At 39.2% G+C, this 25,537-nt stretch overlaps 1 protein-coding gene across 1 annotated transcript in view; it reads left to right on the top strand.

The window, feature by feature from the left end:
* LOC126875119 (protein O-mannosyl-transferase TMTC4-like) overlaps positions 1-25,537 on the top strand; it is a 167,767-nt gene that overhangs the window by 118,272 nt on the left and 23,958 nt on the right. The window contains exon 2 of the mRNA XM_050637846.1: positions 2,551-2,728. Within this exon, the coding sequence (XP_050493803.1) occupies positions 2,551-2,728 (178 nt within the window). The remainder of the gene's footprint in view (positions 1-2,550; positions 2,729-25,537) is intronic.

Here is a 25,537-nt window from a genome sequence, read left to right as displayed (position 1 = left end):
GTTGAAGATCGATGTGAAACGCGAGGTGTGCTGAATAACACAATTTAAGGAGTTCAGGTTGGAAAGGAAATTAGGATTTATACAATAACGTTAAATATCATAAAGGTTAATCCTTGATATTATCCATTTAAAATTCAGAATCCTTCTTAATACTCTTAAATTTTGCGCTTGCATATCTGCGAATTTTTAAACTCTTTTCAAGTTGTATTAAGCACTAATATTTATGCAGTAACTACTAAAAGTTCCCGGCCAGAATGTGGCTCTACTTCAGCTTAAATTATGCAAAACCTGCAAAACTCTTTGCGATATTTTATAAGATTACACCAGTGTGATAGATTTTCATTTTTAGAAATTCTTTATCTCAACGATATAGTGAAATTATACTTCGCGCAGCCACTCTACCGTAACGTTACTTTCATTCTTTCATTATATATCAACATATAATACAGAAGTTTATCAATGTAATACCAACAATTTCGTTACTATATTCTATTAGACGAACTCACCATTTATCTCCATAGAACTTTGGCATCTCAGATTGAAATAACAATTCTCCACTTCGAATCTGCGCCACATATTACACCGCTTCGTAGCAAGATCAGTTGGATCAAGATCGTCCATCGACGTCTCATAAAATTCGCAGTAAAATCTGCGTACGAACGTGCAACTGACACTTCCGAGTTCTTTGGTTGATCCAGAGCCAAGGAGATGACAGGATACGCCTCCAGGCGAGCAGGATCCTTGACACCTGGAACGAGGCCAATCTCCGGTCCGCCAGAAGCGTCGAACTTATGCCGTCGGCAGAGTTTCAAAATTATTACTCGACCGCGTCAGCAGCTACCGTGTTTGTTTTCGTCCTGATGCTGGTACCCTGTCTCACCTATTTTCCATCCTCGTTCGTTCTTCGCCCTCAATTTTCTCTTTCAGTCGCCTGTCGCGCTTTCTTTCTTGGTCTTTAGGCTGTTTCATCTTTCTTCGCGTTTCTTCGTCACTGGAATCGAAGCGTTTGCGACGAAAAGCGGCAATTTAAATATTTAAGTTATATTTGTTGAAAGAGAAAGAAACTATCTATAGATTTCACGCAAGGATCACAGAAGACAAAACTGATCGTCTGATTTTAATATCACTTTATGGTTAAGTAGAAGAATTTTATCACTAAATGTATAACAAGATAAGATTGAAAACGAAGACACCTGTTATATTCAGAGATGACAAATTTCTCAAAATAATTGAGAAGTTAAGTTGATGATGAAGTTTTGTAGAAGCCAAGGACGCGATTACTGAGACAAACGATATTTTCCAAATTTTTGAAGGGAATGAAAAAACGCGTTTAGTTAATAAATAAAACAAGCAATTGCGGTAACGTGGAATCGATCGACAACGTATTGAAGTCTCTTCCCTATAAAAAATAGAAAGTTTGATTTATGTCCTTCTCCTATAGCGTTTAACAGTGGCAAATGACTTGATTTTGGAGCGATGGTCGATCTTCAGTTGATTTTATTGCATTTTGAGTTGCTTCTTGCAACACCACCTACTTCGATCGTGCACGACGAGCATTTCCACTGCAGCAGATAAAGTATTCGATGATCAATGGTCATGGAAGAAAACGCGTGGTATAGAGAGTTGGGAAGTTTCACAGGGTACTTTCATTAGAAGCGAAACACGTGGCGCGAGGAACACCGGCGACACAGCAAGAAAAGCAGCGAGCAAGAGAGAAATTGTACACCGGTTGCGGTGAATGGACGAAGCAGAGCGAATAGATGTATGGAGTGTTTTCTACAATCCGATTATCTTGGTCGACTTAAGCGGATTTCCGTGAAAACTTCGCCACGGCTGCGCCGTCAAATCCTCTGTAGTTATAAACGGGAAGACTGCTGCGCCCATTGTTTTCCGATTTCTCGAGTGGTCAGCTGATGGTAGGGTATTGACAGAAACAACTAGATGAATCGCATACCGAAGATAAGGTTTTGTATTTATGTCGAGAGAGATTTTACTGGAACGTAAGCGCATATCGTTTCGCTGATACTTAGTTTGTTGCTCGTTTATTGTAAAATCCAGTGATAATGCCTGCCAATAACAATGGTGAATCTTTAATGGACTTTGAAGGTATAATAAACTTTAATAACACGTAAACGTAATTGTCTAATTACAATCATGGCTTACTGTCTTCTACGATGCTTCATTACGAGTTCCGGTCGGAATTAGTAGCGACTTTGTCTTTAGTATCTTGTTGGAGAATTCTATTGAACGTTGGTCGCTATCATCGCGAATTGTTTGCTATAGGAATTATGCGTATTATATTTTCAAAACATCCATAAAAAGATCTTTTTAATAAATCAACATTTAAAACATAAAAACATTTCTAATAATCCATCTTATCTTTGTATATTTCTCTGTATTCTTATTTGTAATGTATAATATAGATAATATTGATAGAAGGAAATGTAATTTATACGTTTTTATATTCTTAAGATATAAAATTAATTATCACATAACATCTGAAATCATTATCGAAGCACGTTTTAATTCAGCCCGTTTCCGTATTTTCAGGTTGAACTACTTGATGTCGGGATTAACGCCAAGCTGGTATCACGCGACGAATATTGCCCTGCACGCCATTGCATGCGTTTTGGTCACAAGGGTGAGCCTAGCGGTGGCATCACTGCGTCCAGGATTTGCTGCCTTGACAGGCTTGCTGTTTGCTGCTCATCCTGTACACACTGAAGCGGTAAGTAATAGCTTCAAATAGACACGATGAAAGCTTACAACTATCACGTGCTGAATCCTGAAGAAACGAAATCGCCTGAACACTTTGCGTATTTTTCTTTCTTCCGAGGATATTAATATAAAATAACAAGCGATCGTATAAACAGAGAAAACAGTTTGCACGATTTATCTTTATAGTAGAAGAACGAATTTTAAAAATATATCGTTAAGAATAATTGCAAAATTATCTAATCCAACGTTAGAAAAATATATTGATATAAAAAATTGTGCAAACTAACTGTGAATTTTTGAAAAAGTAATAATCTCATAGATCGGATAATGCGAGGGAAAGCAGTTTTATTAACCGTGAAACATATGACGTGAAATATATTCTACGAAGACCCAGGAGAATCTGGTACATCAGTAACAGTGTCCTAATTATAATGCTGTTCCTAGTTTTATCATCGTCAGCTTCGCAGTGTGCAATAATTCGAAGAGATTAACGTAAAAACTAATTTAAAATTTTCCCCTAGTTTAGAACTTGTCTTAAGCCGCTTAGGGATACGAAAGTGATTGGCAGCAAGTCCTCTTGTACTTCTCGTTGTATCTTGCGCATGATGCACAACAACAATAAACGTCAGTGATAATGTTTGTGTACGTAATCTACTTCGGTTAAGCGCATAATAGCGATATTGTTCTCATTATTATCATCTTCGATTATCTGTTATTTCAGAGGATGTACGTTTAAAAACGACGTGTGAAGAGTGCACGCTATTCTATGGAACGCTATTGACAATGATCAACGATCCTTTCGCATATGATTTTCGATCCAATTGTGTCTTTCTAAAATATCTCCAAAATTCTTACTAATATGTACGATTACGCCTTTCGATCTTATGTTACATATTTTTTGAAAACATTATAGATCTTCTATATTTGTTAAAATGAAAATAAGAATAAAACATGAAATTGGAAGACGTCAACGAGGTAAAATATTGTCTACAGAACATTTGAAATTTTTCTAATGAAATCGAAGAATCATAATTTACAAGCGAAAACGGGAAACAAACATCGATCAAGTTTTTCTGCAGAGGCTTTGTTACAAAGTTGTAAGCAAACATCGAGCGGATATTGAAACACGATTCTATTGTATAGTATTGTATTGTATAGTAACAGATGCCGCGTTTCTACGTAACAAAACTTTCTACAATATCTTTTTCGAATTTTCAAATTATAAATTTACTTCTGTCGTTTGACCAGATCTGAAACCATTGAGCATAAACCGTACATATATGAAAATTACTATTTCTTTCTTTTCAATCTAACTGCATCCTATTCGCAAGTTTGCCACGAATGTTTCTTCTAGCGCATGTTATTGATTATTCGAAAGCAAAATGATCACTAGTCACGAATCTATTTTTCACTTGTCGCGATCAAGATCTGCGTAGCAATAATTTCAAATGCAACGTTTAAATTTGCATTTTATAAACGTCAAAACTTCCAATTACCAGGGGAAACTTGTACGAAAAAGAAAAAGAAACACAGAAATTAACGCACTGTTATTTGAAGTAATGAAACTCACGCAGAAGCCGCGATAAGAAACGTCGTTCGTTGTTCGTTAAAAGTTTCTTACGAATGGTCATTAACGTAAGACGCAGGCTTTCGAGTGAAAATTACCGCCTGTGCGGCATATTGATTTTCAAGGCTGAATTGTCTATGCTCCAGTCCGTTTGCTGGTCACGCACTGTTCTGCACCCCGTTATATCACATGCGTGCACATATTGTCGCATGTGTGACGAGTCGCGTGTGAACAACGACCCTTTGTCGTCCGTGTTGTTATCGCGATGTTATGGTCGTATCACGTTCTCGAATAAAGAAATCGGACATAGACGCGTAACTTGCGATGCCGTTAAATTGTACCGCTGTGCTGATTGGCTTCAAGATAAGGTTAATCGCGCCGTTTCAAATTCGTGAGTGACTTTATGGGTCTTGTCTAATGCGCCACCAATGTCATTTCGGACGTGAAAAATGTGAAAGTGACGCGAAAAGTCGTGTAAAATTGTTTATTGAATCGGTTAGCAGTTCGGACATAAGTATTGAAAATACCCATTGGAGATTCACAAAATTGGATCTACGTTAATTCTCCGATGTGAAGAGAAAGCAAGGTAAAAACGACGGAGAGAAAGGACGAGGCATTTGAAGAAACGGTGCATTGAAATATTTAAATAATTCGTCGGATGATCAATGAAAATATTATTTAATAAGTATCTTCCGCGCTAATTAGAACGAAAATCCACGTTTTAAGAGATAAACTGGTATCCATCGCGCTCATAATTGAACATCCTCGTCGTAATGATCTATAGTGGAGGAAGATACAGTGGTCGAACGACAAATCTCGAAAGCAAACATTCTATTCGGTGGCAGAAGGGGGTGGGTTGATCGCTGATAATGCCACCGGCGATATTTTGCTTTCTATGCTATCCAATCGGAATTACAGCTGCCATCGGTTCTATTCGATTCGCTCGGTAAGCCTCATCATATTGCTATTCAGCCGCTATTCCGACAACAGACGCGGAATCCCTTTGTTTGTCCTTGTAGGCGTTGTTTACCAAAATCATTAAATCCGGTCCTGGATTGAATCCTTGATCGAACAACGCCGTGGGTGAGCGTTAATCAAGTTGTACGAGCAAGCCATCGAAAGGCCTGGCTTGCCAAAGACACGGAGTCTTTTGATCGTGCTTGAACGATCGTTTATCGCGGCGTGAAATGGCATCAGGCGTTCTTTGTGCAGATTTCCGTCGGTTCCGCTGGAATCGTGACACGTCATTTCGCGACTCGTGCGTCACGATTCATCTCTTCGCGTGTTATTCACGCATACATGTGGAAGCGTGTGGCGCGCGCACGCGTCAATGACGGGGACAACGAGACGTGTCCTCCTTGTCAAATCAGTTTGCGCGGTCCGTCCGCTGTTTGCCGAAATGATCAAGCGGTGAAAGCACGGCCGGTTTCTGGCTGTCGGATCAAGCCCTCGACCGAACGTTGAAAGGTAGCGCGTTAATTAAGTACAACAGCACCGAAGCGGCTGTTTCCAGTGTAAACCCTGACGAACAAAGGATGAACCGGTACGGAAGAGGGACGAGAGAGCCGGCTATGAAGAGGGTCACCGACCGTTCCTGGACTTGGTCGCGCGTTCAGGCTATGCGCGAATTTCCGCGATCGATCGATTATCACGCCTGTCGGTTCTGCTATATAGGTCAACCTTTCGGGTCTGCTCCCACTTGGTGAATTGATTGCTAAAGTACCTGGAAGGAAACTGACTGAACGTATCGACGCGGAAGCGAGTCTGTTCCGTTTCCTACGAATACTTCGCGGAGTCCAACTGTCTGCTGTTTGAGCTAGTACGCTTCTCCGCAGGAAATATTAAGTCCTACCGAATCGGTACAATTTCTGCGCCTGACATATTCTAGTTTACCCTAGTACCGACTTTATTACATTTTTCCGACACGCAAGCATTTGAAATTTATAATTTCTAAAATTTTATTTTAGAAGGAATTCTAGTCGAGGGATATGTTCTTCGAAATATTGTTCGAAATCTAATTGTCGCGAGGCTCATCGTATTTTGAATCTTATACGTCGAATATCCTTTTATTCGGTTTAATTCATACAGTCTATTTTAGTTATCCGTCGCGAAGTTATTTGAGTTACCACGTGATAGCAGATTACGAGATACACTCATCTTAGAAGATCCCAGCTTATCCACGCTTTCCTTAAGTGGATCCCGTTGTTAGTCGTACAACGTTCCGTCCATTCCTGTACCAATATCTTAGCTTATATACCTAAGTCACGCGGTCTTGGTTCAAAGCATGACTCTCGATCGCGTAACAGTTTCTTGCACGAATTCCTCCCTTTTCTCAGTCGTTTCTCCCCTCGTGTAGTTTTCCCACATGTGTGAATCCCAATTTGACTGGATATAGCGTTTGTCTGCTGAATCGAACTTATCTTTAGAACGATTGTTTCGCGTGTTGTGGAATGCACACGAGTAGAACAGCGAAGTTTTATCACGAAGCAAATTTTATCGACATATCTTATTTAACAGCAAATTGAATTGCTATTTACGAACCAGACATCCAGACGGATATTGTACGTTGTTAATTGTTAAAGCTATTTCTCGAATGAATAACCAAAATGAAATCCACCTAGGAGATTGAATAAATAATTACGGAAGTTATAAAAAGCTAACTTATAATGTCTGATCGCGATCGAAAAAGATTACATTTTAAACATTCACTAAGATATATTTACAGGTCTTCGTTACGTTTACTTAATTATAACGTCGTATGTACGTTTCTAAAGTATGAAATATTTGTCCACCGATGAAACGTTAATTACGTTTGCGTAACTAAGGAAAACTAAAATTAGATTGGAAGGAAACTCGAAATATTTCCCTAATTGCCAAACGTACGTGGCTCTTCAGCTTTCAGTCAGCGTTTGTAATCAAAGGCACATCTCTGATTTGTGTCTGGCAGAGCATAAGAGACCGTCCTACACATATAAGGTGTCTTCGCCTCAGGAGTTTCGTATTGACGATAAACACTGGCTATTAAAGCCGGCACCATCGATCGATGTACTTCCTTTAAGCCCCTTTTCGTTCGTAGGAACGTCGAGTCGCTGCCTTTGAATTAGCTTGTTTTCTGCTCTACTAACTCTAGTCGTATCGAAAGTAGCGTCAAATGACGCTTGTTTATGTCGCGAAATTTCAACGACTTCTCCTGCTGCAACTCCGTAGATCATCCAAATGTTTCTGCTTTTATGCCTATTCCAAAATGCAAGTTACACGCGTGTATGCAAATTATTACGACTATTGAAAAATAGAAAATAATGTTCGTATGCCAGTTCAAAAGCAATCGATGCAAAATTTATTAACATTTCCGAATTCAAGTTCTAATAGAGCTGTGTTGGAGCAATTCCCTTTATCGTATCTTTGTCTACAGGGTGGTTGGTAACTGGTGGTACAAGCGGAAAGGGGGTGATTCTACGCGAAAAAAGAAGTCGAAAATATAGGATAAAAATTTTTTCTTTAATTTCTTTTTTTAATTTTTCCATCGAGACAACGATCTACAGTGAGATCCGTTGTAACGTACCGCACGCGTACCGAGCGAAAATTCGAAGTCGATTTTCTCGAAAACAAAGCCTCAAACGAAAAATTTTTATTCTATATTTCCGACTTCTTTTTTCGCGTAGAGTCACTCCCTTTCCGCTTATACCACCAGTTACCAACCACCCTGTATATTCTACCAGGTTTGTCTCGCGTATTTCCAAACTGATATCCTCGCAAAATGGCAAACAGGTTTTAACGTATACTTTTCTTTCTCAAAAATGTTACCAACCATTTTTGAATATTCAACGATACTATTTATCTTCGTCGCTCTCCATTGTGTTTCTTGCTCCGAACACCTTCATCGCTTATTTATACAGAAATTAGATACGTGGAAGAACCGATTTTTCGTTATTCTGCTTCTGGCTTTTCTGTAGATTTCAGAGTAGTTAGCTTTTTCTTAGGTGTTTTACGATTCGCTTCCTGGTGACTTTCTTCGAATTTTCTTCCCGCTGCGTTCGACTTTTTTACGTTGCTTCTGGCTATCAACTTTTCCGTATTATAAATTGCACGCGAAATTGAATGCATCGATTTTCCTAAAGTATATGTCCTACTTTCGGATATTTTTGTCGGATGGAAGCCATATGAAACTTCGAGTGACTCGTGGAAATATTTTCTTTCGCAGCAATGGGAAATTCTATGACAATTAGTTTCTCCAGTGTCACAATAAATAAACCTGCTTTGGATGCTAATTTAAAAGGTATCGGCCAAGGTATCGAGTGAAAGTTTGTCGATTCCCTAACTTTTACTTAACATATACTTCTGTTGTTATGTTATGTACATTGTCTGAATGTTATGTACATTGCATGAAATGATAGAATTAAAGATAAGCGTAGACTCTAGAGAAAACGGCCCCGGTGATCTTAACCTTGACGTATGTTGTCAAGATCAAGGTCATCGGAGCTGCGTCCCCTAAAATGAACGATTACCTTGAAACGTGAAAAAGTGAACACGACACGATCCTTGACTCTGCTGTGATCGACTTAGGACCATAAAATTAAAAAGACAAGCGACGCGTATCGATAACGATTCTTCTATACCTCGTTTCATTGTAAGAAAATTTTTACTGGTCAAAAAATACATTACGATACTAGTTAAAGAGTGACCCAGGTGAAACGATCCAAATTCTCAAGCTTCCAAAACGTTCTACCTTCATCGCTGTCGCAACTACGCGAAAAACAAACAATAGAGGAGGTTAAAACAATAAACGCATTTCGTTTTGTAGCGGTGAAATTGTCGGTTGGGAATGGTTTCACAGTAGGTGGCGCGCGAAAGTGTGATTCAGAGGCTTCTATTCTTCTCGAAGAAAACTCGGAACGTGGAGCGCGGCGTGTATTCCGTCTTTCCGCGGAGTTATACGCGTTCCAGTGAAATCATTCGTGAAATCGTAGTCGTCCTTCGTTCCGCCGGAACACAGGGCTCTTCTATTTTCCTGAAAGCAATCCGTTCTGGTCGACGATGGTGTCGGAGTAGGCAGATGGAAATTAAAGGGACCGACGAGACCGTGTAGGTGTTGCTTCCAGGATATTCTCGCGCAGGATCGACGATCCGCGTTTCCAGGTTAATGTCGACCGAGGAGAAGACGGTTTTCTTCCTTTTTCCTCTCTTGCTTCTTCCTACTCCTATACCGAAGGTCGTTCGAGATTCGGATGGCACCAACAAGAAATTTTAGAACTTCCATGCATCATCGAGCGAGAGTATCCGGTAAGAGCTGGGCTACATGGGTTAAAAGGAACTTTTAGCGATAGAAGAAACGGTCGAAGGGAGGTTGCTCGAAGTGAAGTCGAACTTAAAGTAGGCCGCGTCGATATATACGAGTATGTACATACGAGAGTAACATAGCGCGTCTGTCCGATTTAGAAATGCGTCTGACGAATCGGAAATATTATAACTCGTAACCAGTATGCTGGTCATTTTATCGCGTAGACGATAGATTGAGCAATCACGTGATAATTAAAAATATAAGGAAGATAGTATCGTTTGAATCGTTGTAATTGTTGCAGAATTTATCCCACTTCTCGAAACCAGCCTAATTAAAAGAAGAAAAAAAAAAGAAACTGCAATCTAATAACGATAAATTATATAAATAATAAAAAAATAATAATTTAATATTTCTATAGCGTTCTAATATCTCTCCTTTATCGTATCGACAAAATACCATTTCTGCACTTTGACGTTTCATTCAATTTGAAATTTCGTTTAAGAGATTGCGAAAACAGAGGAAGAAACGCAAACAGAAAGAAGCATACGCGTCTCTCCTTCTATTTATCTCTGGAGATATACGTAAAGACTGGCCAAGCTATTTTCTTCTAACCTTTTTAATCCTCTTTGGCCTCTAGTGATTCTCGCGAAATTGTTCAGCGAACGGAAAACACCGTTCCATTTCTCGCCATTAGATACGGTTTGCCAGGGTAATCGCGAATTGCTACGGACATACCATTATTTCCTATGTATGCATGGCTACGTTCTTATTCGTGTTTAGCGAATAGTCGTACGAACTACGGCTCCCACACGATATTTCAATGCTCGATAAGGATAATGGGAAGTTCCTCTGAATTAACGGAGGACTTGCCGGGTCGACGCGCATTAACGAAGTAATTTACGAATACTTCTGGGTAACCGTGGGTTATCCAGCACATATGTCTTCGGCAACCTTCCGCAGACTATTCTTTCCCTACCACTGCACCACCGATATTATTATGCTACCCTCTGCAGCTTTATCGCGGATAAAGACATTTCTATATTGGCCCAGATTATTTCTAATTTATATACGATCCATAAAGAGTTTTATCCTGATTGTTCTTTGATTTTCTCTTATTTTATGCCTGGTTAATACGTGTTTTACGAAAGTTATATAAATTGTTGAATATCCTATGACACTACACTGCTCGAAATTATTGAACGATGGTTTTTCGCGTTAGTCTGATTATTATGCCCACTCTTTGTGTTTCGACCACTCGCGGAGAGACGCGATCGCAGGAAGCACGCCAATGGGAGTCGTAAATTCCCGTTACGATTAGATAATCGACGCCACGAAATGATCGATCCCTATTTCGGTTAAGATAACAGAGGTGGTTAATTGAATATTACACTGATGTAACAAGTTATAAATCACAGTTTATTCCAACAACTTTGTAAAGAAGATAGTTACGTTGGTGCGTATGTATAAGATAAATAAGTGAGTGATCTACGGGTGTAAACCCGGTCAAAAGGATGTTGACTGTTTGAAAGATGGAAAATCAGTGAAGTTCCGTGGTGATGCTGTAACGGAGGAAAGCTAAGGATGGGTGTGTCTAGCGCACGGGACCATCGGATTTGTTGATGACGATTTTGGCTAAGAGAGCGAGGGAAATAGGCTTCGTTGTTAACTGGTTATTTGCTATGGTGGTAGGTGAGGAAGGATGCTAACCGCCCTCGAGATAAAGTTGCTAGTGGGAGGCCTCATACGTGAGAAAAGGCAACTTTCCCGCGTCAACCAGTGGTGGACAATAAACTTTAGGAAACAATTCAGCGAAAGAATATCTGTTCGGTCTGAAGGACCTTGACTAGAAAATTCCTGAGATTTATGCAGGGTACTTGAGATTATGGAGGGTACGCGGTAAGGATCTGAAGACATCTAGATGCCATCTTGCCCGCGGTGTGTGGCCTGGTTTAGCTAGAGTGTCGTCCGACGTAACACTTCGCATACTTTGAATCTTCAATATCTAAACAAACGACGTTAGGAAATTATTGCCTCCACTACTGTCATTGTAGAATTTATTTGTTCTTGTATCTTTCTCTTGTTCGTCTTACGTAGATTTTCTCGTAAACGAAGGCCTTGTTATTTTGTCCAACGTTTCCTCACAGCGGTAGGCAAAGGAAGATATAATTCTACCAAATGTCCAAACTGGACAAATTGTGAATGTAAACAATTAAATAAAAAAAAGGAAGATATATGGGTATTTGTATTAGATTGTTATTAACATCTGAGGAAGACATGGACTTAGGTGTCATCACGTGGACAGTTACACAACTATGGTCGTCTCGTCTTTAGTTTGCAGAACGATCGTCTTTCTTTCTTCGTCGCATTCGAATATCATTTCGATCACGATACTCGATTGTTCCGACTAATTTATTATCTCGCCACGGCTTAATTGATTGAGAACTCGGTAATTGAAGCTGCGAGTCACAGAACTTTCTGGAGAATACGCCATGGAGCACAGACGAGCCTCTTTGAGGCGAGATTGGATTCCACGTAGAGTGTCCCAGTTGGATTTCTCTGTTGAGGGGAGGAAACCAAGGTATCACATGTGCTGGCAATAGCGTTCAGTATCACTAACATCGATTACACTTGCTCGTGATCCATATTGTTCTACGGCATTGAATTGCAATTAATAAGCGAAAATATGGCGGATAGGATAGATTGACGCTAGAATTATCAATCTCTAATATCTAGAAATGAATAATTATAATAAACGTCGTAATGAAAACAAATAGATATGTAGGCATTAGGTCGTCCGAAAAGTTTCTTTCGTTTTATAAAGAAATAATGGATGCACAACATTTTTCGTTTTATATTATTTAATCGAATTATACGTATGATCCATTATGTTCTATCAAGATGAAGATTACAACGTTCGAGAAATTAGGTTTCATGTTTGTATAAGGATGCGTCGTTGTAAAAGACGTGTCTGTAAAACAGACACTTTTCGAACAACCTAATATAAATACGATTATCTGTGTATTTCAGTGAAGTTAACTGATAATTGTAAGAGGAAAAGACCCGAAACACGTTAGTCTCGTAGGGTCGGTAATTCTAATTTTAATCATATGTCTAATAATTATCGGGTCAGAATCGTATTCGACGTGTTTGTTGGCCATTATTAATACGGCACGCGAGGACTTTTACTATTTTTCTTAGACTCATTGCGTCTACCTGCGCCTTGTTTTTAACCCCATGCCTCATAAATTGCCTAGTAGTATTTTATCTATGATCGTTGTCTATTCACCGTTAACACATCGTATCAAATGCAAAATATTTGGATATGTCCGGTGTAAGGCAAAGGAATTCGTAAATACGAATCTGACACGATACTAGAAAGTATCGGTTACCATTAGTATTCTCAAATTTTTGTCTCTGTCTTACCCTTGAGCTTACTACCTTCTATAGGAAAAGGCCAAACCCTTGTTCCCCGGATATCCATCCCAAAAGTCTTTAACTCATCTAACTTTAAACTTACGAACTTCTCCCTAAAGCTCACAAACTTCGATATCACCGATTCATCCACGTGATTCGATCATAGTTACGCACCGCTCAGTGAAAAAGAAGCTTTCTCGTGCTTTCCAAATGAAACAAAGTCGCTCGATTATTCCAGGGTTGCGCTCGTTACGATGTGGCGTTTCCATGAAACTTGCTCGGTCCCGTTTTATACAGCGCTCGCCGGAATTGCCGTGTATCGATGTCGATCAAACGGTAACAAGGTCGATTGAAGCTTCTTTTAACGCGCATTATTAATGAGCGATCGCTACGAAACGCCGTGCTGCGTCATCGGTAACCTAGATACTCTCGCAGGAGAACGTAATTTGGATCATTACGGAATTATGTTAATTAAGAACGAGCTGGACGATTGGTGGCGCGATATTAAGGGGTTCCCGGAGACATATTCGTTATCTCGTGGGTCATCGATTCTCCGGTGTTCCCGCGGGACCGCGACTTTGGTCCGTTGGCAAGCACAGCGGCGACCTGGGGTTAACAGCGTGAGTTTAAAAGTGATTTATCTCTGATTTATGGAGGAAGAAGACGGCGCCGGAAGCCGAAAGTTTCTCGGCTCCTCGGCGGCCAGGCGGAAAGAATTATCGTTTGGGCACAATGGACAGTTGGCGATATCGTTTACACGTCGAATCCTACGACCGTTTGTTCCGCGGGCGGATCCTACCGAGGATAGGACAATGGCAGTTCCTTCGTTCATCGAGAAAAAGATCTCGCGTGTTCTGCGATCTATGCGGTTTGATTCGAGTCAGGAATAATGCCGATTGAAAGGAGACGACGACGCCCTTAAATCTTGGATAGATAGCTGGCGAACAATATGGCCCGTGTTGATTCATGTTTGCACTTACTCACTTTAATTTTCGAGTCTACTTTTCTGATTTTAGGACGTAGTAAACGATTAGATGGCAATTTGACGATTTTATACGTACATTTGCTAGTTTTTTGGGAAGTTATTTATCGCTAATATTAGTTTTTACGTATTATCGTGCTGTACAATCTTACCTGTGACTTTTATTGAAATCTTTTATCTAGCTTAGAATTTTGTGTAATTTTGTAATTATCGGAATATTTTTAACGATATAAACGTTTGATTTATGACTCTATTTATGATCGGAGTTCCTTCTGAACCTTGTTGATCATTTTTTAGAAAAGCATATGACCAGGTTATTCTTTTATAATTCTATCTTTATGTACAAGATTCCATAAAGATATTTCCATCGTGTCTTAAAGCGAAGGCTAATTTATCGTAATACCAGGAGATGCTTGAGCAACATTAGAGCATCAGTTGTATTTCAACGATATATAGTTTACTTGTTTATGACAATTGCGCATTAGTTAATTGGTTTTCCTAAATGTCTGAGAAGGAATCCATTGCCTGATTCCGTTTATATAACTGAATATTCGAAAGTAATTAAGTTAAGTGGTTGTTATTGAAACAGACAGTTTAAAACTTTCTTTCGAGAATTCGTATTCGGATAATTTAACGAATAGAACTTCCTATACATAAATTCAATGATATTTACTCGAATAATATCAGTCTTCTGCCTTGATTATATTATATTACGCATTATTGCCAGACAGATCGAAAGGAAAAGGCATTATTTGTATATAATAAAATTAATAGCACTCGCGTCAATCTCATACTTGTATTTTACGTTTCATAATATTAATTTACAAAATTCTGCAAAATATCCCCAATTAATACGCTTCACATCGAAAGCACCGTCAACTTAAATATTAGAAGTTTGGTATGTCTTTTAAATATCTCTCTCTCTCTCTCTCTCTTCCGAGATATTTTCATGATTAATAACGTTAGTAAATATATAGTCAAATAAAGTTGGATTTTCAAATAAGTAGGTTCCATATTAATTGCTTGAATACTAACATTGATTTAAATGTGCCATCTTGTCGTATTTACAAATTATTATGTTATTTTAGCACGCTTATATATGACCAATTACACAAGCAGTTTACTAATTGCCTGTAGATATTTATATATTTATGGGAAATTTAAACATGCAAATATAAATTCTACTCTATAAAATATCAAATAATTTACACATTATGGAATATTGTTACAACATTCAGGCAGTGAAAGAAACTCTATGGAGCTTCTATTTCTCGAGTCGTGTTAAAAATGAATTTGAATAAACACTGGTTTCGTCCAAAAATCGATCATACCTTTTGACGACACGGATACGTATCGGAGTTATTACCATCAGGTACAGTAACACGCCATTAAATTTATGTTGTCAAAACCTTGCGTTACATTATTTTTCTCGGCTCGCCATCTGTATATTTCTAAAGAACATACTCGTAATAATAGATATTAATCTCTAGAAAAATATAGAAACGTTTGACGAAAATTTGGTGTGTTCTTAATTAATTTATTCGCAATCATATAATTATATAATATTATACGACACGTAGAACATCCCTGGCTAAAATCACCGAAAAACAACAAACCTACTTCGCTTTATTAATACATCGAATAAAACGACAAACAGTTCAAACATTTGGTATTTGCCATACGTTTATTCGCAAAAGTAATTATTCGATTATCGAAAGAAAATACTTCGAAAATATTGAAAGCAAACATTTTACGTTAAATCTGGCAGACGAATGATTTCGTTATTGGCAGGTGCGATCCTGTATTGAATAAAACGCAAACGTGATATCAAACGATAAGGCGTGGCGCAAGGTACAGCAGGTTGTTCGTTGTAAATTGCCAATCCGAATAAGGCAACTCTGTTTAAACAGCTGCGCGTCTCTTCAACCGATCAATAATGACTTGCTCGAGGAAAATCTTTTTCGGCAGTGGAATATCATATTCCGTATGGCATGGTGTCCCGATGTCGATTCAAAGGGAGGAAGGTCGCCGTGCAAACGAAAAGAAGCGGCGTCCATCCACGAGAAACGAGTTTAGGTACCTCTCCTCTCTTCGAAGATAGTGCGTCCTATGCACTACCTGTGCACGGATTACGTCAACGGTCTTGGATTTTGTCAGCATGAATATTTCACCTTTAGATCCCGCAAGCTCGCGCGCGTAACCCGGAAGGAAGATGCCAAAGATGAATTTTTACCGGTGACAAGGAAATGCTTCTCGATCAATTATGCATGTATCTGCAGCTGCGCACCGCGTAAATAAACGCAAATCAAATTATCTCCGGAAACGAAACGAGACGCCACGATTTCGCGTTGAATTTCTCATCTGGATTGGAATTATACATCACTGTGTATTAAATACCCAAGTATGAATTTTTAATCATTCACAAGTTCTATCGATCCTTTGTTCGAGAAAAAGCTTGGCATCCGAAGATAAATTTGAAAATGCTTTTTTTTTTCTTTATTGGAGATGATTCTTTACCGAGAAATAACGCTGTACTTTGTGTGCGCTGCCATAATTTCGCTTATGCTCGACCCTATAAAATAGAGGAGAGCGCCGAACTAATAAACTACGTTACGTTAAATCCTCCGCTAGGAAATGGGAGAAAAATAGGAAGTAGAGGAATTATTACTGAATGTTAGCGAGTCCTTAACGGAATGGCCAAATTACAGCGAGGGCAAAGAAAACTATTTGCTCTGGTAACTATTTTCGTTGGTATTCAAACCCGTTTTAGGTAGGTAATTGTCGAAATTACTCGGTTCGTTCGCGCGGAAACACAGCGGGCCGAGACCCGCGCCACCCATCGAGCCCCACACTCCACGACAGAAGTTGCGAATCCTGGTGAACGCTTTTAACAACAACCGGAAGTAGCCAGGCATCAGCTGTCTGAAGTTCCTCGCTCGAGTGTCTAGAGCCTTGATTGCGCGATTCATAACGGCAAGAATCCGACTCGTTCATCCTCTCTCTTTCTATTTTCCGTTTCCGTATATTCGTTTCTTCGTAGTTGCACACGCGCCATAATGCTTTGGCCAGCTTGCCGATTCTTGTTGCTCGCTGCGGATCGCGCTCGTTACCTGCAGCTAAAAAGTGGAATTTATACTGGCGGGAGATGATCGCGCGCGAGCACCAGCTCCATCAACTTGCCAGCAAACGATGGAAAAAGGTATTTTTCTCGAGATCACTAACTCATCCGTAACGACACTTTGGACAAATTCGCTGTTTCCTCCGAACGACTGCGGTTTAAGGTTTTTCCGAAGGCTAAGCTCGTTTCAGGGCGAAACTGCCGCGAAAACGTTTCAGATCGACGTGATTCGAGTAAACCTGCAACTTTTGCGACCTCTCTTGTTAGCGAGTTGTTTCCTCCTACCAGCTTCGTTCCTCCTAAATGGGACAAGTCGAATATCTGTCCGTGGACAGAGTTTGTCGCGTAGGACATTTATTTCACAGCTACTTTTAGTTGTGCTTTATCGATGTTTTATTTGCAATCGCTGTTAAGGCAGATATAGAGATCTTACGGGTTTAGAAATTAAAGAAGCTTTACCTTGGTTATTCCGTTTAGATAAACGAACAGTTAAGGCGATAAAATCTATCGACAGTTCTTTAAACAGATGGAAATTTTTTCTTTGAGTAATTTTATCGACGATTCACTTTATTCCAATGTAACAGTAAATATAATGTAGTCGAAAGCAAAATAGTTCTCCGGCATTCAGAACGTTTACTACGGATGATGTTTATTTGCTCATACGTCGTGTAATGACTGGTTTCAGATCGTTTGTCTTCGCGATACTAGAAGTACAATACCGCGTACCACGTATCGTACAAATCGCTTTATCCCATACGTTCATGTTCTGTCTGAAAAATATAAATTTCCCCAAAAACGGTTCACATCAAAGGGAAACACTCGACTTTTCTTCTACTCCCCTTTAGCTCTATATCCGAACGAGTACGAGTAACGCGAATAACACGAAATTATTAAGCCTGTGCTTAATCGAAACGAAAGAGCAATCCTCTGAAAAGATGGAAAATACTTTCACGTCTAATCGTACAATTCCAGTATCGTAAATCTTGATTCGGCACATGGAAAACCGCGAAAGTAATACCATTCGACTAACTGGTCTGGATGGAAAACAGGGCGATTTCGCTATTCGCTGGTCGAGATGAAAGGCTTCAATTTCGGCGGAAACTATCAAAGCGATCCCATAAGGTTACAACGCGGCATCGTTATCGTCCTTTTTGTCCGTTCCATTCGATATCGCCGTTAAAATTCGCTTTATCCCAAAGGAACCGATAGGGAAGTCGAGGTCAAAGCGGGTCGCTCGCGACTATCTAGAGCAACTCGAGGGCATTAGTCGACAAGTGCATTAGTCGGCATAACTCAGCCGCTATCACGACGCTATGTAAATGGCTGAGTTGTTGCTCGGTATTCCGGGATCCAGATAACAATTTCTGCCCGATAACATACGCCACGGTGGACCCTCTCTACGGCATGGTCGGCGAACTTGCGGTAAGTTTTGCGTAACCGTGCAATTTACACTTGGACGTCATAGGAAATTGATTCTGCTCGGTGACGACTAAGATTAGCAATCTCCTGCTACACGTTCAAACGCCTGTATATTCAACAGGCTACTAATTGAGGTCATTAATTAAGCGTGCCCACCAACCGATATTATCCGGCATGTGACTATTTTAATGAATCGTGCTTAATTTATTTTGCTCACTGTCGAGTACGAGAACCAGAGACTCGGATCGAAGATAACTTTGGATAATTGGATGAAACAAGGAGTTTTCGAAATAATATACAAATCTTTCGATTTTCTACGAATGTATGTATATATGTATAGCGTAATGGAGTATTTATTTTATTTTGATTTTCTTTTTGCTTACTTAACCGATTTTATTTAATTCGATGTTGCCTTACGTATAATTATATTTACACGTTATTGTGTTTGAATAATATTTACACAACGTTCATGGATTAAATTGACCTAAATAAAAATTATATTGGAGAGATAACATAAAAAGATAAAATGTGTAAATGTGTAGGTAGCTATATTAAAAATTTTCGGATTATAGTATCGTGTCAATTTGTTAGGGAAGCATAGAAGCTTTTTAATAAAATTAACTCGTATTGGCGAATGGACGTTTCCTTCTTTATACATTTATCATTATAGGATACGTCTGACACAGCACGATGCGTCGTTTATTCTACTTGTAGTCGCGTAGCTTTAAATTGGATTCTTTCTTTTCACCGCTGTAATTTTTGTTTGCCTATTCTTCTAGATAATAGCATATAATTTATTAATATGGAGCCTCTCAAGAATATCTCTCATAAGTCAATTGTACACTTTGTTTGTGTCTCTGTGTAAAAAGTAATCAAATTACTCTACATTTATAGTGCTTCAAAGTAGAAGAAATGTATTTTTAAATCCTGTGTCATGGAAAAGAAAATTAAAATAACATTTTGTTCAGTACAGTGAGTAATCTGCTAGCGATCGTTTCGTTATTTCTACGCTTGCGACTATGTATAGTTTCATAAAATAATAACTCGTGGAAGTAACTGAGCAAGTGCGTTCTTTATGCTTGAATGTTTACGTCGAGAAATTTCATAATTCCAGTTCATAGCAACCATACCACCTACGTCGTACCTATGCAATTCAAAATACCCATAGTTCGCTTCTATTCTCTTTGCACCTTTCGAAAATTCCTCTGGTTTCGACAATGGTGAAAAAGTTTCACAAAGTATCGCCAATACTATTACAAACTGGCCAAGCGTTGCAACTTAAAGCACCGGCAGTCTAGCAGCGAGTGTCTGAAACGGCGCACTAGTTGCCCGCGGAAGGAAACTTCATAGAAGCCCGTCTTGACTGGGGTTGGAAAATGGTTTTATGCAAGTTGCAAGAAAAGAGGCCTGCCAACTCCACTTGGGAAAAGGGCTTTGCCACCGCATCTCGCTTTCTTCGTTTCTTCCACCGGCTACCTTCTTCTTTTCGTCGATCCCCGCGTTCCTCTTCCTTTTTCTTCGTTTCCGCCGTCATCGTTTGCCGACCTTATTCTCGAATCGTTTCGCGGCACAATCCTGTGAACTTTCTTTCGTCGATATCGTGAATCTGCAGTATGTGCGCGTGGTTAAGTAATATTCCGATATAGAAATAAGCATAAGAATTCGATTCATCATCGTCTGTTTTTCGATAACAAACGCTCAAAGAAACGTGAATTTTACTTCGATCTCGTTTTATAATCGAATCGTTCCTATGTCAATCTTATTTCACTTTTATCTGTTTTACGAAACTCTCTAAATGCTTCGTATTGATCGAAGTTCAATTATCAGAGTCAACCGGTCAGAATGACAAGTTCGTAATTTCTTCTAGCAATTTTGTCCATTTACCGTGTATTCTTGAAACTTTGAACGATTCTTCCCAAAGTATGTTGAACAAAGACTCGTTCTTTTCCCTGCGTGATGCATTTTTCCATGTAACCTCGCGTTTCAATTTTCGTTTCTTCGATTCAAGTTTTACGTTATAGTCGACTAATTCCAACTCTTCTGTAACACGATAATCCTCTTTCGACGTCGCACATCGTTAAAAATCTACAAAACCCATTATCCCTGTCACGATTTTCTTCTCTCGCGAGAACCGATCCCGTAAACCCTCTGTCGTCGAGCCTGTCGGAAGGATCCACCGCTGCAGTGTCTCAACAATTACCGTCACCACAACCGTTCAAGCGTCAGAACCTATAAACCCTACGGACTTATAAATCCGAACTTATAAATCGACGAACGCACCGGAGAAATTGCTTCGGAGCGACGTCGCGTCGCCGCTTGCTATCTCGTCGCGCGACATTATTGCAGCCGGAAGAGGTATCGACAGAATTACGTATCGAGCGGAAATCCCTTTGTCGGGAAGGCTCGGTCCGTGAACCGGCGAGACCGATAGTGGCGTGCATTCCACCGCGTCCACGTTTTGTTCTATAAAAGTTGCCGAGGCAGTGACCGCGAGCGTTTCTCTCTGGGCTCGCTTTAAGAACGTCGAAGCTTCGACGGGTAATTGGCGGCAAATAGAGAAAAGACCTCGACGACAGTGGCCATTCTTGACGGTCTGGTCATCCTTGCGCCTCGTTTCAGAGTTTCGACGTTCCTTTAGACATTACCCGCGATTCCGATTTCTGAATCTTCGAATGACAAAGAGAGAGAGAGAGAGAGCTTTTAGAAGGATCAGCGGCGCGTTAGCGAGTAGCGGAGCGGTTACCGATGTTTCAGGAGAACGAGCGGATGAGACGTATTCTTATGCAAATTTGTTTTTTTTTTTTTCTTTCTTTTCTGAACTCGTTGACGACGATTACACTGCAGATGTTTATGCGTGTCTAGAGAATTGAAATCTGTAGAACGAGTCAGTATGTTAATGTGTAATATGTAAAATACGTAAGATACAGAATATATACAAAATACGTAAGAGCACGCATTGTATTAGTATTTACTTTCAAGTAGGTATCGTGACGTATGCTTTAAAAAACTATTTTAATTGTAAAATTGAGTACAAGAGGGTTTGATATAACGGAGCTTGCGTGTTCAGAACAGCGATAAATCCAAGCATGTCAATTTTGAAGTCGAAACAGTACGTCATTCTATCGATCATATTATAAATTCCCTAGTTCGATGAAATACTATTATTGACTGACTTCGAAAGGTCGAAAAGGAGCTTGTTGAGATAAAACAGATGAGCATCGATCGGTCGATTTCTACGCTAAAATAAATGCCCCTATCTAACACGCGAATCTTGATATATAGAGCAACACAGAAAACAATAAAAATAGTAATATAGAAATAGTTGGAAGCTCGGAGAATTTGTTATCCAACTCATCGTTCTTTTCGAACGATGTATCACAGAAAGGACGAGTAAAATTCACAGTCAAGACGACTGTGTGTATATATTTTGTAAATTTGAAATTAAACCAGAACCAGAGATTATTCGATTAACCCGAGGACAAAGTACACGATCCTGATATATCGGTGACTATTTTCACAGGGCGTGCGATATCTCGATGACGTCAGCAGCATCAGGGTACGTGATCGATGGAAGAGCGTAATGCTTCTTAAAGCCTGGCGTTTTTGTCGATAATAATATTCTCTGGGAAAATTTATGCTCGTCAGGAAAATGGGACCGTTTCGCTGTTCCTTTGGAAATGAATGGAACGACGAGATGAGAACTAAGACAAATCTAACGGAATGTCCCGAGTAGTTAAAGTTAGACAAGAATCTGGTATTACGAATGCCATCTCAGTCGATGTTATAACATCTTATAATACTATGTTCCTAGAATCGATGAAATCTTATAATTCTTAAAATCTGACAGTTGAAGAATTTGTGAGTGACAAGTATATTCTGCACGAAAAGCTCGTCGGAATTAGCTTTCGTTGTTGAGCGTATTGCGAAGACACGTTTAATAAATTGGAATGGTATGAACTGTTTCTTGTGTCGGATGAAAATAGAAGGGACTTGGTTGCAGATCAATTTATCTATACGATATTCTTTGACAGAATCGTCGAATTCTCTGTCACTTTTTGACTAAAGGTGTTGAGAAAGTCACAGACTTCGTTCGTCGCTTTACAGTTATTGAATTCGATAAATAGCTATGTATAAATAGTTTGATAAATACATGGCAGAGTATAACGAAGACGCTGAACATAATATAAAACTACAGAAGACGTTATTTAATAACCTGTGTGTACCTTTGCAAACGATAAGTTGGTAAACTTCTGCATAAAGCGCGACAAAATTTAATTTCCTAGAAACGCATAACGCGATCTATTTATAATAGAAATTCAAAGTCTCATAGTTAAGAAGATAACTAAGAAACGCGGCGTGCGTTCCTTCTTTAAAATTCCATTGTATTAACAATTGAAACGAGGTTAACAGCCTCGTTGTCGCGATGTAGAGCAGAATAGGAGCGGAGACGGAGACAAAAGTAGACGATATTGTCACGTCCCAAACCGCCGCGTTATAAACGCCTTAACGTCCTTAATAAGCTTGTTGTAGCAGTAAGGATTATTGGCCTCGGCGTTCTCAGCCACCCCTTCGTCTTTTCGGTAGCAGTTTTCGCGAATGAAATTCGAGGGAAGGTAACGACGTCGTTATCCAAGGGATACAGTCGAGAATGGAGTTGGCAGCTTGTAAGAAGATGAAGGTTTAATAAAGACCGCTGTAATATTAAAGCAGCGGATTGGCCGCAACGCGTAACCACGAATCACGCGACTTCGCCGTTGCTTTTGTGCAAGCTGCTCTATGATGTGGTAATATCTTCTATTTGGTTAAATTGCATGCCTGTTAAAACCTGCGCATCTGCGAAGGCTTTTCCATTTGTTCCATAAAGGCGTTCAGGTGTAATAGATATGCTGTATATAATATCATACATGTGGTAACTAAAAGGGGTCTTAGAGTAAGGACAAGCAATGATGTTTTATTTGGAGTTAAGTTTAGTTCAACAAGCAATACAAAAAACTGATTACAGTATCGTCGTACGTCTTATTATCATACTCGGCTCTCAACTTCCCGATTCATACTCTCCGGCTCCTCCACTCACACTCTGCGGCTTCTCCACTGACTCTCTTCAACTTCTCAACTCACACTCTGTGACTTCTAAACTCACATTCCGGCCGTTCTAGCATCCCTTTGTCTTTTCTTAGGCCCACCACGCACGTGTTCCGCAAACGCTAATTGCCGGGGCCTTTTCTACAGAACTATGCAATTGAAAGACCGACGACACATTGATGGACCCGACGGCGCCTCGGCTCTCGCGACATTGTTCATAGTTAACTTGATGTTTCTTAGGCCCTTTTCCACGATACTACATATAAATATCCTTATAAATACTACGTGTACCTGTGCACATAAGCGCGTATTTCCTCTACCTGTACGATATATCACAGATTTTTAATGATCTTACGAGACTGCGAGTGCCAGCGAAAGTGGCAAGGTAGGGATAACTATATATATACGGTGACAACCTGATTCATGCTACGTATTAGAATTCCACGTGAAGACATCGCATACGTTCTCAATTTCGGGAGAAGCGGTCGTTAATCCTCCAGCTCGAGTCTATTTAACGTCTACCGCATCCATCATAAATATGCATTCCAGGGTCGCCATCGAAAAGCGGCAACCTTGAATACCCGAAATTCTATTTCGATCCTTCCCAGCTTCCTTCGCGTATATTCGCCTATTACAAAAATCAAACACATAAACTGTACCGTACATGCGGAAAGATAAAAAAACGAGAAGGACGTTCTAATATCTTCTCTGGTCTATAAAGGGAAAGTTGAATTTCCATGAAATTCAACTGGTATCAAAGATGTAAGTTATTCATTGCAGAAAGAGGACCCGAAATGCGTATGCTTTACCCTGATAATTCCATAAAAGGATAAAAGAGACAATCTCGTATCAGTAATACATTATGTCGCAGTATGTAGTAAAGGTTCGCTTTTTGTCTTTAAAAGCAGATATTTTTTCATTATATTCTACGATATGATAATCCCGACTACTCGCGTCCATTCGTTCAAGATACGATCCAATTAGCAGCCCTGGAAGCAAAAAATTGGGAATAAAAATGTCGAGGGATTCTGTACGTTTATGCTATCTCTTTACGATGAACGAATTTGTGCAATTAAGTCATACGTTTCTTGACAATTGAAAATTAACCTCATACCTGTGTAACGAACTTGAGACATTTAAGAAAAGTGGAGTTTGTCAGTTTCGCTTTCAAAAGGTTCAAATATGCAGTGGCTGTAATCGTCTAACAAAATAGAACCACGATAAGTGACTGACACATAGGCAGGTCTTGAATGTGGAATTAATCTCTGGAGAATATCTACTTTTCTCGATAGTCACAGATGCATAGTAAGTCTTTGACACGATATTCCCTTTACTAGTTTCTTATGCTGTCAAAGACAATAAAGAACTTTGTCAGAGGATGGAAAAAAGATCTTAATTGTACCTTTTTGGATTTTATATTTTTATCGAAATTTATTTTTTATTAGACGAAGAAATTGAAATAATCGTGAAATTTTCTGTACTTTCAACGAATTATCAATTCTTTAGATTGTTAACGTAATATTATAATTTAATTGCAGAGTCGTTTGACGTAAATATCGTTAAATTTAGAAAATATTGAAATCGGCATCGTGCAAAGCGAAAGTAAAAATTATTTAATATACTAGCTACCGAACTGAGATTATAACAGTCATTTCCAAATTATTCCAATAATAGGCAAAATAATCGTAACAGAAACAAGAAAACACTGTGTTACTTCTAATTTCATAAATCACTGGGTTAAGTTGTGTTATTAACATACACAGGTTACACCTTAATGTCGCTAATTATTAACGCGATATGTTACACGATATGGCGGAATTAATTAATTTCCGGCCATATTGATGTTACATGGCTAACCACATTTGATCCTCCGTTACCACACATATTATATTAATTGTACATTATAGATTAACATTATAGATTATAGATTAACATATTCATATCTATACATTAATAACA

This window comes from Bombus huntii, chromosome 2, assembly GCF_024542735.1.
Source record: "Bombus huntii isolate Logan2020A chromosome 2, iyBomHunt1.1, whole genome shotgun sequence".
Taxonomy (NCBI): Eukaryota; Metazoa; Arthropoda; class Insecta; order Hymenoptera; family Apidae; genus Bombus; species Bombus huntii.
Note: the sequence above shows the minus strand (reverse complement) of the source record. Positions and strands in the feature narration are given on the sequence as shown.